This window comes from Syzygium oleosum, unplaced genomic scaffold, assembly GCF_021117445.2.
Source record: "Syzygium oleosum isolate NSW1041296 unplaced genomic scaffold, Sole_v2.1 Sole_v2.01, whole genome shotgun sequence".
Lineage (NCBI taxonomy): Eukaryota > Viridiplantae > Streptophyta > Magnoliopsida > Myrtales > Myrtaceae > Syzygium > Syzygium oleosum.
The window spans coordinates 2,335,580-2,356,422 of NW_026607485.1; the positions used below are offsets into that span (position 1 = coordinate 2,335,580).

At 38.3% G+C, this 20,843-nt stretch overlaps 1 protein-coding gene across 1 annotated transcript; it reads left to right on the top strand.

The window, feature by feature from the left end:
• The first annotated feature begins 10,560 nt into the window (after positions 1 to 10,560).
• Positions 10,561 to 11,163, top strand: LOC115668788 (agamous-like MADS-box protein AGL29). The gene has a single exon (XM_030590178.2). It carries the CDS (start codon positions 10,561 to 10,563, stop codon positions 11,161 to 11,163), a length of 603 nt encoding a protein of 200 aa, XP_030446038.2.
• Positions 11,164 to 20,843: the final 9,680 nt, after the last annotated feature.

The following is a 20,843-nucleotide window of genomic DNA, read 5'->3' on the forward strand; positions in this document are numbered from 1 at the left end:
ATATTTCTCAACTTTAATCGTCAAACTGAACACATTTCGTAAGATATTTCTCACATCATTTCAAAATCTTCATAAATTGATATGTATAATCTTTCTTAATGTTTTTCATAATTCTCTTTGAGAGTTTTGACTGCAGTAATCTTGGATTTTTTCCAAGGAGGAGGATCTCTCTTGAGCATCTTTTAAAGTGGATGGGTAAGCCTTGAAATCTATGGCACAAAGTCCCTTAAGTAATTAACAATACCAAGGAACTGTTGTACTTGCTTAGGGAAAAGATTCTCATTGGAAAATTTCAGCAATTCTTCTGCAATATGCTCCCCTAGATAGTAATAACCATCCTTGAGGTGCATTCCAAGATACTTAATTTCTTTCTAAGCTATTACCATCTTCCTTTGTAAAAGAATTATGCCATACTGCTTGACAAGATTAAGAAACTGGGCTAGTAATTTACTGTGAGATTCCTCATCAGGGCTAAATAAAAGGATATTATCAATGTAAATTTGGGAACTAGCACTAATTGGCTAGAAAATCTTGCACATGGCTTTCTGGAAGAGAGAAGGTGCGGTCAGTAAATACCTGATCCAGGCTTTTATGCAATAACAATGCTATTTAACTCATAATATATCTAATTCATATCGCTTTCGAAATATGAGTTTACAAACTCAAAGAAAAAATAGCATCACTCACATGAGAATTCCTACCACCAAATAACAAAGATTACTCGAATCGTCGAACTTTCACTTCTAACAATTAAACAAGAATCGATCACTTCTAACAATTAAACAAGAATCGATGTCAAAACTAATTAAAACACTATGACAACTACGAAATGGCTAAACTACGCTTAAACACTAACAAAACGACTCAAACGCGCTCACAAATCGCTCACCCAAAGCGATTATCCAAAATCGTCCGCAACGCAGAGCATGAGTGCGAAACTTAGTCACGCTATAACTCTTTCCACCGAATCCCAATTCAAGCAAGTTTATAGTCAAATGGAAGATCTTTCAAACCACTAGAAGACTCATAACTCAGCCGACCCAAAATCAAGTCGAAAACTGACGAAAAGCAGTTCAAAAGCTACTGTCGCACATTGTTCATCACGCGCAGCTAACTTCATAATTTTGTTTCAGGAAAATTGTAAGTCCAAATCGAGACCTATAAAATCCTATGGCCATACAACACCCTAAACTATCATTTATATATATATATATATATATATATATATATATATATATATATATATATATATATATATATATTTATTTATAGCTCAACCACTCCTTAATCGAACCTAGTAGTTCAAAATCCGCAAAACCCCAAATTTGTGCCCTAACCCCCAAATATTACTTCGATTAGATGAATGGAGGGCATGAATACTTACTGGACATTGCAAATCGCAGTTGAATCGGCTTGGCGAGGTCCCTGTAGCGCAAACGCGCTCTCTTTTCCCTCTCTTTCTTTTATTTCTTTTCCCTCTTTCCTCTCTTTCCTGTGAGAGCCCTCGGCCACTCTCTCTCTCTCTCTCTCTCTCTCTCTGCACTTTTTCTTCTTTTGTTGACTTCTCAAATTTTCTTTTCTTTTTCGGTCAAAATGTCCAAATATTATAGTTACGGCTTAAGCTGTTGGTCGCCACCACCATGCCGAGGAAGACACTCTTTGCAAGCTATGTTTTGACTTAAGCTGTCGGTCGCCACCATCATGTCGAGGAGGACACTCTCTTCGACTGCCGCACTCTCGGCTGCAAACAAAGCAAAGGCGTTACCATTGTTTGCACCATCTTGGCTAGTGTCGCGACCTACCTCTCGAGGGCCGAACTCGATGAAGTAGGTTTAGAGGTAAGTGTTCATGAAATGGTCCATATGGCACATCATAAAAAATAGCTTTACCGAAACGTCGATCTTTTAGTCATCCATACAGTCCGCATGGCACATTATAAAAGACAACTTAGCAAAGCATCAATCTTTTAGTCATTTATACAGGCCGTTTGGCACATCATAAAAGACGGCTTATCGAAGGATTGATCTTTTGGTCATCCATACGGTCCATTGATCATGAACATGGATTTTCCCTAAATCCATAACTCGTGTGACAGCGGATCGATTTTATCTTTTTTAGGAGTTGCCACTAGCCTAGGTCGGGGGTCGGCTAGAATATCCAACCGAAACATGGAAGTTTCATTTCGGTTTCTACGAAACCAGAGATCATGAGTTCGGGGACTAGCTTACGTTAATATTTCTATTAACGCCCTTTTGATACCGCTAAACTTATCATGGTTGTTATCTAAGTTGTCATGTATTTATTTTTTACTATTTTCATGTCAAAGTCTTAGTCCACTATGTGATCATGCATCTTGTTTTTGTGTTTTCATTTAAGAATCTAAACAAATCCTATCTTAGTCTAGAAAAGAAAAAGAAAACAACAAACAATTGTACTAAAAAGTACTGCGTAAAGTAAACAACCAAGGTATTGAACAAACTAGCTAATTCTAGGTGCAAGAAAGAAAAATCCACAACTCGTCGGGTATTTATACAATGCGTATAAGAAACCCAAGACATATGTCGGGTAATGAATGAATTTTTACAAGAAAATAGATCGGAATGGACATCGACTATCGTCGTATACAAAGAATAGAGTCGGAATGGACATTGACATTCGCCATATTCAAGACCGTCGTCTTTTTGGACCTATTCTAACCCTAATCTAAAACTGAAACTAAAGAAAGAACAACAACAAACAATATACAATTACAAAGTACACACCCTCACAAGTCAATCAAAGATAATAAACAAAGCACGAAGAATTTCAAAGGTGGCCTCGAGATCGGCCTTTGTTTAGACATGCATCGATACCTCTTATTATCTACCCATGTTCATTTTAGACACAATTCATGGTTATTAACTACCATTGGTATTCACCAATAGCAATTAATGCCATGAATCCCTTAGTCAGGTTCTATGTGTAATCCAAATTTGGACCCACGATCATGCACCGTCCCTAAGCATACATCTAAAAATCACATGCATAGCGATGAATTATACATGCAAGCAGGTTGAAAGACCTTGATTCTCATCTAATCACTCAAATTAGTGAACCGACAACGGGTCACTTCATTTAATTCATCACGCGCCAATCACAAGCATATGCACTAGAAAATCGATAAATTGTGTGCTTATTAAAAAATGAAATTTTTGCAGGTGAGTGGAATGACAATTTTAATAAGAATTTGAGTACGTTCGTCATTCTTGGGATATAAATCCAGAACCCGGGTGCGAAGTTTTCAAGCACATTGATCGAGTTCCATGAATCGTCAAATTAGTATCAATTCTATTAAAATTGGCATCAAAACAAAATTTAGGGGACCGCTGCACAACTCCTTTTATTTTCTGAAAATTTTTGTGAACGAAGTTCCTGAAATGAGGATTAAAACTCGTGAAGACATTAAAAATCAGTTCAGCATGCATTATTTTCTAGAAATCCTAAAACAAAAGACAATTCATAAAGGAAAAACAAAGAACAGCAGAACAGGGGATTTAAGATGCATTCAATCGGAAAAGGACCCATCGTTAAAATGTTCTGGGAAATTTATGGTACATCAAGCACACAACAACGAACATTTTTTGTGAGAAAACTCCTTAAGATAAGCTACACATGAATTTACAAAAATCACAGAACATGAAGAAGTGCATCAGAACAGAACATAGGAGCAAATTTTCAGAGCAACCTCAAGGAAATTTGAGCATGTTAATGATGTCCAAAAATTCTTAAATTTTGTCACGACCTGAGTCTAGGAATGAAAATCAAAGTCCATGAAGAACTCATCATCAAAATCTTTACCGAAAAATTCACACAAAATCAGAAAGCGCAAATACAGAATTGGCACATTAAGCATTCCGAATTTACAATTTTCCAGATTTCAGGGGACCCTCATAAAAATATTAAAGGGGTCTATGGACATGCAAATGAGACAATCTTGCCATCATTAGAAAGCTTAAGACGTGCTCTAAGACTTTCTAGAAGGCATCGAGTTTGATTAACGTCAATTTCATGATTAATTGAAAAAATTTCTACAATGATACATATCAGTAATGAATTGCAACAGATGAGCTCACAAGATGCATGTTGTTTACTATCCTCATGACATGGCAAAAAAAATGTGATATAAATCATGTGAATAGTATACAACATGATGAACGTTTTTCATGAGAAATCCAAACGTAATTGTAATTCTAAAAAAAAACATGTAAAAATAGGAAAACAGATCAGGTTCCTTGAAATCAACAATTACAGAATAGGGATTCAACATTGAGCATGCAATTGACCATGCAGATGATGACCGAATGACACGATCTATACCTTTTTGAAAAGGTAATGAACTATACTATGACTTTCATGAAGACATCAGGGTTAGGAAATCACAATTGCACATTCAATTTTGAGCAAATCCAATCGGGTTCCAGTAGAGGCAGACAAGAAATAAGGTCAGTTCACAGAGGTTTTCACCTATCTAGTTATCTCTAAAAAATCTGAAAAATTTATATATTGCAATCAAGACATATATGAACATTTTTAATGAAGAGACCTAAGTTTAGATCTTAGCAGAAAAATCAGAAAAAAAATCGTCAACAGTGTAGGTCGGGCAAAATCAGCATGAGCAGAGGTCAAATTTCATGAGTTTTCCACACTTAGGCATATTCCAAAAATTCCAAGGAAAATCTAGGTTATAACCAACCTGATTTAGATCATTTTTCATGAGGACAACTCCTATTGAATCTCACCACACAAGGCAACAAAAACTCATCAAACCGAACAACCTGATTCAGAGAAATCAATGTAGAAAGCCATTTCAGACCCTAGGTCGATTCACAGAGGATTTCATTCATCTAGACTCATCAGAAAAATCTATAAAAAACACATGTTATAGTCAAGATGATTCTCAGCAACTTTCATGCAGACCACAACATCCAGATCCAAATAGAAATATCAACAAAAAATTAGCAAAATTGTTCAAATTGTGTAAAAACTTGAAGAAACAGAACAACAGAACTTCTAATTCTGATGTAAACTTTAGAATAGGTTTTCAGGTAGCAAAAGATACCAAATCGAGCGCCGTAAGATATCAAATCGAAGCTCTCGAAGCGTATTACGAGAGTCCAGAAGGTGTCAAAGTCCAGAAATGAAGTTTTAACAGGTAAAAATTGACAAAAGAGAAAGCAGGTCCAGAAACTCGAAATTGCATATCATCTTCCAACTTCAAGGACATCATCATCAAATCATCAAACATGTAATCAGCAGCCATAAACCATCAATATGGAGTCCATAGAAAGTCCTAAGGTGAATCCTAGCCTCGGCTACCTATTGTAGGCTCGCTTCATCGGATTCGAGACCGAGAGATTACCATTTGTTATCACGCGAAAACACGATCAATCGATTTGTGTCAATCGATGTACGAGGCGCTCCGAGGGATCTCAGCTCACCAAGGATGGATGTCAACCACCAGAGGACACCAGGGAGGGTCCGGCGACATTGGATCGGCGCCGGAACAGTGCCGGCGAAGAAGAGGGATCATATCAGTCTAGTTGGACTGATTTGACTTGCAAGGTCGAGAACACACCTGAGGAGAGATCGGTGGTGGTCGGACCACCTCAGGACCACCGGTCACCGCTGGTTTTGGTTCGGTTCTCAACTGGACGCCGGACCGGCTCCGGTTTGTTGTTATGATGAGGATTGACGAAAACAGATGACTCCAGGGACTATCCAGCGAGGTACAGACCACCAAGGGAATCAAGAAGAGCTGAGGAGGATTGGCAAGGTGATCAGAACACTTGGGCTAGCCGCAATTAGCAGCGGCAAGCAAACCGGCTCTATTTGCCGGTCTTGAGCTCGATCGGTTGTGGGAGCTGGACGGGAAGATCAGGAGCTCTTCCGGCGGTGTTCCGACCAGCAAGCCGTCAAAGAGAGGGAGGCGGACGTTGGAGGAAGTGACCGGAGGGGCGTCATTGCCGGCGTGTGGCCGTGGGAAGAGAAGAAAGCGGCGGTTCGGCGGTGGTTAGAGAGGAGAAAGAGAGAACGCGAGAAAGAGGGAGAAGGAGGAGAGAGTTATGGAAAAAGAGAGAGGAGAGAGAAAATCAGATCAGAGAGAGAAGATTTTTTGTAAAAATGGTCCCTTTCTCAATTTTGGAGGGAAAATGAGTTATATATTCCCCTCAAGACTCAATCTCGATCGTTAATTTGATCCGACGGTTGATATTTGTGCTTATCTTTTACTTAGGGGTTAAGCAAAGACCTCATTTAACATGTGCTAATTTGAATAGTCATGATTTAATCTCATCAGCATTCTTGATTAATTTTGTAATTAAAAACCTAATTAAGGGCATTTTTGTAATTTCACAAAACCTGAGGACTTGTTTGCAAAATCTAAAAATTGAAGGGTATGGGGGAATTACTCAAAGGACGAGTCACTGGTCACCGATCATCGACGACCAGGAACCAGCCAGAGGAGGGCCGAACCGGCCTCCTCCGTCGATGACCGATCGGATCGGTTTTGACCAATTTGATTGGTTCAGTCTTCTCCTTGCACAGTTGAGTCTTAATTGTTCCAAATTTATGCAATTTAGTCCTTGAGGGACTAAATTGAAAGGAAAGATTCGTCAATTTTGAGAAAGAAAAAAAAAATAGGCCAATTTGAAGAGAAACAGTCCGATTTTGATCCAATTAGGCCAATTAAACCAAACTTACGACTTTTATGGATTTAATTACCGAATTGGTCATGAAAAATATTGAACCCATGCCATAGGTGCGCCAAATTGGGTTTTTCCTAAGCTAAATTGGACAATTTTCATGCAATTTCTCGCCAAAATTTGCAAATTAATCGGAATTGAATTCAATTAAGCTTGCAAAATGCTTATTGAACCAATTGCCCATGCTTATAGTGTCATATTACATTCAAATCAACATTGAAATGGATGTGTGACCTTCATGGAAAAATTAAATTGAAGGCCAATGTTGAAATTGAACCTCAATTCATCAAATTAAACCTTAGTCCTAAATGGGTCAACTTGAATTTCATCAATTGGACATCAACAACCCCTAATCCCCAAATTCAAGTGAGCTAAATGTGTAAAATTGGAGAGTTCTCAAGTGAATTTCATAAAATTGACCTCGGATTCGTGTTTATCTCACAAAAACGAGTCAAAGGAAATCAACCATTCGCGAATTGTGAACAATTGATTCAAACCCCTAATTAGGGCTAAAATTGGGGCATTTCATTTCAAAGTGTCGATTCACAAAATTGGTCGCATGAGTGATCTTATGACAACTTCTGGATCAAATGTCGTAAAAGGAACTAAGCTAAAATATGAACAAAATGAAAGTAATTTTATTTTTGGCCGATTTCGAACCAATTTCCGCAAATTGGGAAAAAATAGGTTCTTAATCAATTTTTGCACAATTTCAAATGCCAAAGTCAAATTGAATGTAAAATAAGATGATTTTGAGATTTTTGTATTTTTCAATTTTTTGGTCAAAGGTTTGACCAAAAGTCAAATCCTAGTTGACTTTTCACTAGGAGTTTGATTTTATGATCAAATCTTTGAATTTTTTTGGAATTTCCACTTCTAAAGTGAAATTAAATTTGAAAGAAATCTTTTTATGCAAAAAATCCCAATTTGACCAAGGGTTGACTTTTGGTCAAATGGATGAGAAAAAGTGAACTCGAAAGTCAACCGTTTGACTTCTTAAGTTTTTGCATGAGATGAATAGTAAACCATCAACAGAAGCTAAGCCAACAAATAGAATAAAAAAGCGACACTTTATGTTCAAGAAACAGATTCCGTCGCGATCGAAAACCCTAATCTTGAGTTTTCTGCTTTTAATGACGCGACAACTAAAAATTAGGTGTCAACAGCTAGCATTGCTTCCATCAGTTGAGCCAATTACTTTTGCCTCTCAACTTGGCTAAGAACAAGGTTTTTGGCGTGCCCATGCCCAAGAGCAACAATGATGGTGACTTGTCCAAAAAGTTGAATTGGATTGGCTCGTGGCACTATTGCCTCTTCCTCCGTTGCAAGATTCACCTTAACCTTGGGTTTGTTGAAACGAACTTGACTCGGTTGTCTTGGCCCTGCTCTCCATCGCAAGATTTGACTCTTAATTTTGCTCCAAATTGCCTCGGTCCAAATTGGGGTTTGAAGAATAAGGTAGATGGCTCGATTTGCCCAAATTAGGGTTTGAATTTTGGGCAAACATATTGAATGGCATCGTTAGGGCATTTATGCTAACTCAAAGCACCGGTGAGCCACATCAATCCAAAAAAAAATGATAAAATATTGCCACGCCAGATTTCTAGCATTCCAAATTGGCGATGACACTTTAGTGATCATTTTTTTTAAAAGTGACAATTAAGTAATTTGTCAAAAAATGTTGGCACTAAAGTGAATGTCTTACGAAAATTATGGCACGTCTAGCCTCTTTGAAGAATTTTAAGAATATCGTTTTGTCTTAATTCCTCAAGTAAGGACAAATTTCCTATTTCAGTAATTCGTGGCAATAATGTTACACATGATAGAGTGATCGTAATTTGTACACATATTATAACATCAGTTTTGGTATTCATATATTTAATTATAACTACCGTCTTTATTACATCCTACGGTTTATGTAGTAAAGATATGTAAGATACATGTTAAAAAATTATGCTACCTAATGTTACACTCTTGAAATTTTTTGCTTTCAGAAAAATTCAAGAGTTGATCATTAATAAGGATTGATATGTTTAAGAAACAGAACATTAACCATAAAAGTCATAAACCTATTGTCCGAATGTCAATTCAATCCGAAACTTTTCAATTTGGCCAGTTTAGTTCTAAACTTTTTAATAATTTGTCAATGTAGTCCTTTCGGCCAATTTTTGCATGCAATTACTTACGTGGATATTGGGCATCCTACATGGTGTAGTCGGCACTGATGTGGACAATCTTTTTCTTTTTTAATTTTTTTCTTTTGTAAATTTTATAACTTTTCAGTTTTGTCCTTCTTCCCTTTCTTTTTTTTCCATCTTCCTTTGCTGGCCATGGCCACCGTTGAGGAAGAAGGAAAAAAAAGATAAGAAATAGGAAAAAAGGATAAAAATTGAAATGAATTATAAAATTTTAGAAAAAATTTAAAAAAATATAAAAAAATTATTCACGTCAGTCCTAGCCATACCGTTTAAGACAACTGGCGTCCACTTCAGCGATTGTCAGCCAGAATTAGGTAGAAGGACCACATTGGCAAGTCGTCAAAAGGTTTATGATTAAATTGTCCAAATTGAAAGGTTTAGGACTAAATTAGCATCCGTACAATATGTTTCGGACTTTTTTTATAATTATCCCTTGAATAAATTATTATGGAAAGATTCAAAGTTTATATCGCACATAATTGTTGTGAGCAAATGTCAATAAAATTGTACCAAAGATTTTATCTAGTAATAAGTAAGAAGACAGAAATTGGCATAGAGGCAAAAAGGAAAGAAAGCCAAAATTCATCAGTTTGGAAAATACCCTTCACTAGAAGTCATCATTTATAAACTAGCAATCTTTCGAGAAAAAAAAATACTAGCAATCTAGATAATGTGAAATAGTTTTTATATTAAGTCGGTCTTTTGTTTTTTTATCAAGACAGTTTTATACGAAAGAGCATTTTCTCATTATACATAATAAGTAGCAAACGATAATACAAAATTTCAGCAAAAGTTTTATGTTAATTGACCATTTATTTCCTTCAAAAGGTCGATATGCAACTTCGATATTATCGACCATATGTTTGAAGTATTGCTATGTATTATTTATCTCTTTGAAGCGCGCATAGTAACAAAATATCAATTTACCTATTATTACGAATTTGGCAATAAATAATTCCCAAAGAATGAATAAAACAAATAGTCATTACAATTTGTTGTACTCTTGAAATCCTGATTTTCCAAGTAAGAATTTGGCCCAATTGTTGCTTCCAATGGAGCTTATGTTTTGGATCTCTTGCTCAAAATACAAATACCTATTTTTCAAAGACAAATATGGTGAGAAATACAGTAAATTTCCCTATTTTAGAATAATCCAAATTACGTATTTGGCAATAAATAATTCCCAATCAATGAATACAACAAATAGTCATTACAATTTGTTGTAATCTTGAAATCCTGATTTTCCAACTACGATTTTTTTCCGAATTTGTGCTTCCAATGGAGCTTATGTTTGGGATCTCTTGCTCAAAATACAAATACCTATTTGTCAAGGGCAGATATGGTGAGAAATAAGTGTTGAGCCTTAATCGTGTGAAAACGTTTATTTGCATCTACATATTGGACAATCAATCTTTCCATTAAACAATTCTTACTTTTCTTGAAAAAAAATATTCTGTGGAAGGTGACAACTCGAAAATATTATCCCAAAAATTGCATGCTAGATTTGACAATCACTGTCCTCTTATAAATAGGTGCATTCTTTTCATTATGCTCACACTTAATTTGACATCACTATCATAACTAAATCATATTTTTATTATCTTAAATTAGTGTCTGTAATCATGGCAGAAAGAAGGACAAGAGGACATCGGAGAACCGAGATGAGACAGGTTGAAAATGAGCAAGATAAGCTCACCACGTTCTCCAAACGTAGATTTGGTATCTACAAAAAAGCAAGCGAGCTTGTAACCCTTTGTGGTTTGGAGGTGGGAGTAGCAATATTCTCTCCTACTGGAAGACCCTATTCTTTTGCTCATCCATCTATCGACTCAATCGCAAATCGATTCCTCAACCAAAATGATCCGCAAATTGATGGTGCCGACACCTTGGTCGAGTCCTATCGCCGACTCCGGATGAATGAGCTCAATCAACAACACGATGAGCTCGTTAATCAAGTCAAAGCTGACAAGGCACTAGGTAAAAGGCTAAAGCGAAGGACTGAAGAGCGGGACAGTGAGGGATGGTGGGAAGCTCCAATCGAACAGCTCAACTTGGAAGAGCTAGAGCAAATGAAGGCACGCATGTTGGAGCTTCGGGGGAATTTGCGGAGTTCAATCCCTCTACGGAATCAAGGGGAGAGTTCAAATCAGAGAAACGATCCATCAGCAACCATTGCAAATGAGGACACTACTCCCAGTCATGACATAATAGACAAATATGACTAACTAATACAATTCGTTTTCACGCGTACTTACATAGACTTTTGAGTTGTATCTTACCTCGATAAGAGGTTATAAATGATTTTACTACATGTTTCATATTACTACATATTTCGAGCCCAGATATGATAATAAGAATGGACAAGTTTAGGGGAATATGGCGATTTGTTTTCTTGTGTACTTAGTCTTTTGATTTGTATTTTATATATGATAGATATTATGGATAATACTACTACATATTTCACATGTACCTTTAAGACATTATCCTACGCTGATAGTTTCAAGATTCAGGTTTATCAAGTTGGGGGGTCTCTTTTTTTTGGTCAAAACTTAAGTAGGGTTTTTTTTTTGGTCAGACAAAACTTAAGTCGGGTTTGAACGTTTATTTTCTCGGAAAATTTTAACACACGGAATTTCTTTTATCAAAGACAATTGGAATGCAACTCTTTGGATTTATTCTACTTATTTAGGGCTTCGTCATTTCGCGGAAAAATAATGATTTGGAAAACATTTTCCAAAAAAAAGATTGGTTATATTCCATAAAAAAATTAGTTAACAAAAAATGTTTTCACCATCTACCACAATTTATGCCTAAACAGTTTCATGGATGATAAAAATACATTTCATTCATTTATTTTTATAAGCAACACAAACGAGCATTTTCTAGGAAGATATTTTCCAAATCATGGCGAAACAAACACACATTTGGGCTCCATTTGTTTCACGAAAAATGAATAATTTGAAAATTATTTTTCTAAAAATGATCGCTTGTATCGCTTACAAAAATAAAATGAACAAATAATATTTTCTTCGTCCACAAAAATATTTAGACATAAATTGTTGTCGACAATAAAAAAAGAAATTCATTGACTAATTATTTCAAACTATAGAATCGATCATTTTTAAGAAAATATTTTCTAAATTATTTATTTTTGCAAAATAAACAGAGCCTTTAGTGTTTGGAATGAAAGGGAGCTTGATTTCCCATGAACTGGGTTGATTGGTTGAAGTCAATTGGGCCGTGGAAGGTAATCCTATTTGGATTCTCTCCCTCTCTCTTTTCTCTTCTCCTTTTTTTGTTTATTTATTAGTTTATTTATTTTATTTTTTGTTCCTTTTACTATTATTATTTTTTATTTTTTACAAAAAAAATGTATGCTTTATTTGTCGACAAAAACTTAGGTGTCAACCGTAAGGACATTAGTAATAAAACCAAACAAGAATGGAACTTCCTTTATTGTCATTTTCCAAAAGAAACTTACATGAGGAACGCCATAACGTACCTAAAGCGCTATTAGCCCAAGGGGTTTTGCGGTGAGACCCTTTTTAATTAACATAAGTCAAATTAGTGTACTAAAGTGTTTCATGACACAACCATTCCAAGGCCAAATTTCTCAAACTACTCTCGTGCCTCCGTTAAATTTGTCACATGCTTTATCAGTCTAATTATGAGTTAAGCATTAGCGTAAGAAAATGTTTCAAGACATGAAACACCATCTATAATTTTGTTGACACCCAAAATTACCCCTGGTGGGAATGGGCCGTCCACAAGTTACAGAAGATGTAAAGCACGGCCCACATGGCAAAAAATATGAGAAAGGCCACAAATCAGGCCCAAAGGCAGTTGTCGATAGGACACGTCGTAAAGGTGTCGACAAGTTTAAAGTCACGAGCTTTGCACGTGATGTCGACAAATTTAAGCCTTGCATGTGACGTCGACGAATCCCAGATCACGAGCTTTACACGTGGCGTCGACAAAGTTCAAAATCGCGAGTTTTGCGCGAAATCATGGCAATACGAAATGAAAATTCATTTACACGTGTCAAAAGGTAAAGACACGACCGTGGGCATCAAGAATGACAAGAGATAAAGTGACATGTGGAAGGAAATTGGTTACTACGTGATGCCCAAGGAGCGTAAGCAATATCGACAAGTCAGGAAACAGTTAAAGCACGAAACGTAAGGAAGTGGAAAACGACTTTCAAGGAACGGTTGTCAAGCTGCTCTATAAATACTCAAGGACTTTCAACGTAGAAAGGACCCTTCTTCAACAACACAATGCATCCTTTATTTAGCCTTTATCTTTAAGCACATTAGGAGTAGTATTAGTCATAATCTTCAGATTCTGTGTCGTAGATTCAATTCCGACGAGGGTCTTTATCAGGTTCAGCATTGTTGATTAAATTCCAGTGTTGAGCCACTAGCACAGTGTCGTCGATTAAATTCCGGCGCTGTGTTTAGAGTATAGCTGTTGATTAGATTCCAGCTGTATTCATTCAAGTCGCGTCATTGATTAAATTCTGACATACTTTGAAGTTGTGTCATCGATTAAATTCCGGCATAGCTTAATTTCAACATTTGCAAGTTGTCGTTTCATGGTCAGTATTGTCGAGTTCGACATCATATCAAGTTAGGGTGTAAGATCTACATTGGATTAATAAACGCATTTGACATTCTCTGTCCAAGCTTGACTCAAGACCCTAGTCTCCTCTAATAAAATCCGAAACGCAGCGTTCGGTGAAAGATTTTTCGACGGAGTGACAAACCGGCGAAAACATCTTTTTGGCACGCCCGGTGGGACCACTATTGAGTTAAGTCGAGAGAGTGCTATGCCATGCACCCGGAGTAGAACCAACTCGGATAATACTACTGACGAGCACGCTGTATCGATGGCGGAAGATAATAACCGTGCTGAGACATCATCTGCCCAGTTTCTTCATGCCGAGGTGGCGAACCAGTCTCGAGAAGAGGTCGCCGACATATCGAGGCAGCGTGTTGATGAAAGAAGGCAAACTGAACTCACACCAGTTGTGCTTTCTACCATGAGGCGAACTATTGAGGAAACTCAGAACGAGCTTGCTGATTATGTGGTAAGGCGTATGACTGAAGTGGTTAGACCTTTGATCATTAACACTTATCATGAATGCACACAAGGTCAACATGGAGGGTCCATTGCACCAACCCAACTGAGAACAGGGTCCCCATCAGCACTGGGGGGGTCCTGCTATATAGTTCGGAACAGTGATGCAAACTACTTCTACAATTCCACCCATTCGTATATTACCAAGGGGTAAAACCTTGCCAATAGCAACCAGCAAAGGATTACTGCACGTTAGCGCAGACCAGAATGGAGTAATTGCTCGACAGACGGTGATAGACGAAATCCTCCAAAGGGGACATCAGCTTGCTCAGATACAAGGCCCATATGCTATCCAGGTAAGTCCTCTACCGGTAGTCCCAGATGCTCAAAATCTTATAGCACCATTCCCTAGGGGGCAAGAACATATCCAATAGGTGAACATCCAACCACAACGTCAGACACCACAGCCCGTGGTGCCTAACGTGAATCAGCAATTTCCTCCTCCTATCGGTCCAAATGTTCAGGTCCAGCAACCATTGCCGGCACAGTTAAATCTACCGGTTAATCCACCTCTGGTTGCTCATAATGGACCACCCCAACAGCAGCCCCAGTTACCACAGCAGTTCTACCAATTACCTCATCAAAATCTGAATCCGCCATTACAACCAAATTATATGGTAGCTCCTGCGCCTGTCGCCGGTCCAGCACGAAATCAATTAGTAATGGACCCTGTAATGTGGGGATATGGCTATGATGCGGGATACCTCCAAAACATTTATAGAAAACCATATCCTGATTGGATGGATACAATACCATATCCAAGAGGTTTTAAAATGCCAGAATTTACATTGTTCACTGGAGAGGAAAACCAGTCTACTTTTGAACATGTTAATCGTTTTCTGGCTCAATGTGGTGATGCGGCTCATGCTGATTATTGGAAATTAAGGTTATTTCCTTTGTCCTTGTCGAAAACCGCTTTTACATGGTATACTGCTTTACCTGCGAATTCGGTTACATCATGAGAATAAATGGAAAGGTTATTTCATTGTCAATTTCAAAGGGATGTGCCAGATTTGTCTGTAGCTGATCTCTCGATCATGAAACAGTTAGCTAATGAGTCTGTCGATCAGTTTATTTCCAAATTTAAGAGGGCAAGGAATAAGTGTTTGATCCCTTTACCTGAAAAGACTTTTGCGGACCTCGCTTTTAATGGATTAAAGTTTGAAATCCGAGAGAGAATGGTTGGACAACCATATTCGGATCTGTTCCGGTTGTCAACCATAGCTACTAAGCATAAAGTCTCCTCCAGGAAAAAGACAAAAGGTATGGCCGACGGGGTGAAGTTCGTTAGGCCGATGCTGATGAGAGCGAGGATGAAGCCGAATCAATAGATATAGCAGATACGGCTCTCGCGAAAATGGTGATTGATAAGCCGTACATCTGCAAAACTCTAAAACCAGCAAGAATCAGAGAAAAATCTAACCTCATGTCAAAGGCTAAGGAACCCGTTTTTTATTCTTTCGACATCAACAAGACAGAGGAAATATTTGATTTATTATTAGCTGACGGACAGATTAGGCTAACGGAAGGACATGTTTTACCCACCAAAGAAGAATTAGCCGGAAAGAAGTATTGCAAGTGGCATCATTCATGGAGCCATGCCACTAATGACTGCCTCATATTTAAAAGAAACGTCCAGGAAGCTATTAAACAAGGGAAGATAAAATTTTCTGAAGACAAAGGCAAGACCCCAATGGAAGTAGATGTTGATCCTTTTCCCGTAATGGTAGGAATGGTGTCATTAAGGACAAACGCCAGGGGGCATCAGCCACGTCGTTTTTGCGAAAGTGTATGCGACTTTTGGAACAAGAGAATCATTACTCCAGAAGTCGAAGACTTCTGCCTGGAAAGGTTGTCGATGAATTTCGTGATTTGGCCCTCATTGATTCATATGATAAACAAACTCCTTCTAAGGGTACTAATCATCATAGAGGTCGTCGATGCCATAATAAGGCTATTAAGTCATTTAAGCAAAGGTATGAAGAAGGTGATCCGACTATTGGTACCTTGGGAGAGCCCAGCGGTAAATATGATTATTATGTAAGTTATGCTCAACCACCTTCATACAATGCGAAGATCGAGCCAAGTGGATAGGGTCCTGATTTCCCTGATCGGGAAGATCTTCACACACTCTCATCCACCATATCGACGAACTCTGAAGGTGCCAAGAGACCCACTTGTAGGTCAATGGTATGAGGCCAGCCAAACTCGAAATCACAGTACAAACCTAACGCGGACTCAAAAAAGGAGAATGTTGCGGAAAAGAAAAGAATATCAGCTCCAGCAACGAGTAAATCAAGTTCACGTCAAGCAGGTGAAACCAGTCTTGATCGCTGAGCAAAAAGCCAGGCCGAAAAATCCTAAGCGTGGAAATTTAGTCTGGAAACGGAAATCAGAAATTCAAGCGTCGACATCTTGTCGACCTCAGCAATCTTCACCAAAAAAAGATATTGAGTCTGCGTAGTACGAACCACAACAATTGTCAAGATCAGTCTCGCCGTTGAGTTCTTGTATGGTTTGAATATGTCTTCCATCAAACCTTCGAGTAATGACGATGGAGTCAGATCATCCGGCAGAAGGTACAATGGAAGAAAAAGAAAAAGCAGAATTCCACTTTGATATTGAGGAGGTAGTGGAATTTGAAAAACCTTCACCCAAGGGTTCTAGTCATTTAAGGGCTCTGAATATCAACGCAAAATTTAATGGTCGACCGGTATCTAGAGTATTGGTAGACGGGGGATCTACACTAAACCTCATCCCATATGGTTTCTACAAGAAACTGGGAAGACGAGATGAGGAGATTATTCCGTCGAACATTCAATTGTCCGACTTTACTGGAGAAATCTCTGAAGTTAAAGGTATTTTCATAGCCGACTTAACCGTGGGTACTAAAACTTCCAGAACCTCCTTTTGCGTGGTTGATGCAGATGGATCTTACAATTTACTATTGGGTCGAGATTGGATCCATGGTAATCAATATGTACCATCAACCCTCCATCAAATGCTAGCATTTTGGAATGGAGATAAGGTAGAGTATGTCAAAGCAAACACCAAATCACAGGTAACATATGCACATGCATCTCCAATTCGTCAATTAGTGTTGGAAGATAGTATATCCATTAGCAAGCCACCTTTCGTTGACCTCAATAGTATTGCATTCTGCCGTTTCGACAAAGGGATCGTTGAATGGGTCCCAAAAAGTCAACTGGCAACACAATTAAATGAGGTTGTCTATGGAGAACCTTATATTGTCAAAAGATCTCATTGAGAGGTATTCGGCCTATCAGGCCGAACTAGCAGAACAATCCGCAGAGGTTGTCGACGGAATCCTTGAATTCGAAGAGTCACCCATAAAAGAAGCTGAAAAATCAATTGAAGCTCAGGATCCTTTACAGGAAGTCGACCTTGGACTAGGTAACGAGCACCGTCCTATTTATATAAGTTCATTGATCGATGATAACTTCAAAGCTCAATTGGTAAGACTCTTGAAGAAGTATAAAGATTGTTTCGCCTGGGACTATAAAGAAATGCCAAGCAGAGATGTCGTCGAACACCGACTACCCATTAAAAGGGGGTTCAGGCCTCATAAACAGCCGCCCAGACGATTCGCCCCGGAAGTAATCCTTAAGGTAAAAGAGGAAGTCGAGCGATTGCTGGCAGCAGGTTTTATTAGGACGGCCTGGTACGTGGAGTGGTTGTCTAATATAGTCCTAGTAAAGAAAAAGAATGGGAAGCTGCGTGTATGCATTGATTTCAGAGACTTGAATGCAGCTACCCCCAAAGATGAGTATCAGATGCCAATGGCGGATATGCTAGTTGATTCAGCTTCTGGAAACGAAATTATGTCATTAATTGATGGTCATTCAGGTTACAATCAAATATTCATTGCTAAAGAAGACGTCCATAAAACTGCATTCAGGTGTCCTAGGGCTATTGGTACTTTTGAATGGCTCGTCATGCCATTTGGACTAAAGAATGCAGGGGCAACTTATCAAAGGGCCATGAATTTTGTTTTTCATGACATGATCGGAGAATTTATGGAAGTCTACATCGATGACATCATTGTCAAATCAGACCAGGTATGTCATTTAAACTATTTAGAGCAAGCTTTTATTAGGATGCAAAAATTCAACCTAAAAATGAATCCATTAAAATATGCTTTTGGAGTAAGGGCTGGCAACTTCTTAGGGTTCCTGGTTAATCAGAGAGGAATTGAAATCGATAAGAATAAAGCTAAGGCTATCTTAGAACTGCCACCCCCTACGACCAAAAAGCAACTTCAAATGATTTTAGGGAAGATAAATTTTTTGAGTCGATTCATCGCTAACCTGTCAGGAAAAGTTGAAGTGTTTTCCCCATTGTTGAAGTTGAAAAGTCATGAGGAGTTTGTGTGGGAAGACAAACATCAACATGCTTTTGATCAAGTCAAACGGTATTTGGTTAATCCGCCAGTCTTGATGCCGCTAAAAGCAGGCCAACCATTGAAATTGTACCTGGCCGCTACCGATACTACCATCGGATGTATGCTGGCGTAGAAGAATGGTGAAGGCAAAGAGCAAGCGGTTTATTATTTGAGTCGGATGTTGAATGATACTGAAACAAGATACACTGCGATAGAGAAGCTATGTTTGTCATTGTTTTATGCATGTACAAAATTGCGTCATTATATGCTGCCGACTACGGTATATGTGATATGTAAAACAGACGTGATTAAGTACATGTTGACTCGGCCTATTGTTAAAGGCCGAATTGCCAAGTGGGCATTTGCTCTGACCGAAATAAATCTGGTCTATATGCCACTTAAAGCAATAAAAGGATAAGCCATAGCAGACTTTATTACGGAATACCCTGGAGCTCGAAATGAAAGTTGTGAGAGATACGTTCACATGGTCCCATGGAAGCTTTACTTCGATGGATCCAGTACCCCCGAATCTGCTGGGGCTGTGATCATGATAATATCCCCTCATGGACAGAAAACGAAACTTATGTTCAAAATGAATTTTGAATGCTCCAATAACCAGGCCGAATATGAAGCCTTAATTGTCGGCTTAAATATATTGGCCAATATGAAAATACGTTTCGTCAAAGTTATAGGAGATTCTCAATTGGTGATAAAGCAATTATCTGGGGAATACCAGTGTCTTAACGAGAATATTATATCTTATTATTCACTGGCCAAAGAACTCCTAAATCACTTTGACGATTTTGAGTTGATCCATATTAAAAGAGAGCATAACACGGAGGCCAATGATTTGGCACAAATGGCTTCCGGTTACAAAATATCAAAAGAGCTTGTTGACCACATGATAACTCAGACCAAGGTCTTGCCATCGATGGACAATAGAGTCATGTTTACACAGTCAACATAAATTCTTGTCGACAACACAACTGTCGACAAAATGGTAATCCAAGATTGGAGAACCCCATTTATAAAGTATCTCAATAACCCGGTCTCTACTGATAGAAATTTCAAAAGAAAAGGCTTCAATTATTTAATGATTGGAGACGAGTTATATCGTAAGACTGTGGATGGGCTATTGCTCAAGTGTTTGGGATAACAAGAATCTGTAATAGCAATGGCTGAAGTTCATGAAGGCATATGCGGGGCCCATCAATCAGGGATAAAAATGAAGTGGTTACTCCGTCGACATGGTTATTTTTTGCCAACTATTACCCGAGATTGCATAAGTTATGCTAAGGGGTGTGAAGCTTGCCAGAAGTATGGACCTATTCAACATGTTCCTGCAGCCGTGATGAAACCTATTATCAAACCTTGGCCGTTCAGGGGCTGGGCTATGGATATAATAGGAAAAATCTACCCCCCTTCGTCAAGAAAACATAGCTTCATTTTGGTTGCTACTGACTGTTTCACCAAATGGGTTGAAGCGGCCTCGTATAAGAATATAACACAAAAAACAGTGAAGGAGTTCATCGAGGAGCGTATTATTCATCGATTTGGCATTCCAGAATCTATAACTACGGACTAAGGCACGGTTTTTACTGGGCAAGAGGTGATTAGTTTTGCCAAGTCTAGAGGCATTAAAATGATTCATTCAACTCCTTATTATGCCCAAGCCAATGGTCAAGCTGAAGCTTCCAACAAAGTTATCATTGCATTAATTAAATGACATCTGGAGGATAATCCCAGAGAGTGGGATGTATTGTTATCAACTGTATTATGGGCCTATAGAACGTCCAAAAAGACTGCTACCGGAACTAGTCCATATATGCTTACTTATGGACAAGAAGCAGTTCTCCCTGTCGAAATTACGATTCAGTCTTTACGAGTCAGACTTCAGAATGACTTGGCCAAGAAGAAATATATCGAGGAGAACGACTCAGCAATCGACAGCCCAGAGGTAAAGGTATAGGTTGTTTATACCCTTGCAGAGATAAATGGGGAAGATGACGAGTGTTTTTACCAAAAAGAGAAGGGAAATACAAAGCCATCCATGCTTGAAGTATCCAAAAAGCGCCTGAAATGGTTCCAGAATCCCCAAACTTCATTGCTCGAGAGGCATGGGCAAAGTCTCTATAAAAAACTGCAAGAACAAGAGGGGCCAAGGCAAGACGTTGTCCCGTGGCTAGGGCCAAGGCAAGACGTTGTCCCGTGGCTAGGGCCGCGGCAATTTGCAAATAGTCCTTACAAACTTTAAGGGCAGGACTGTAGAACACATATTTTGATAGCCAAAAGAGTAAGAAAAAGAAACGCTCATCTTGAGTAACAGGACCCGAAGCTCGATAAAACCAGGACAAGAAATTGCTA

Excerpts from the sequence above, each read along its gene's own strand:
- LOC115668788 (XM_030590178.2), top strand. The coding sequence starts at position 10,561 with ATGGCAGAAAGAAGGACAAGAGGACATCGGAGAACCGAGATGAGACAG.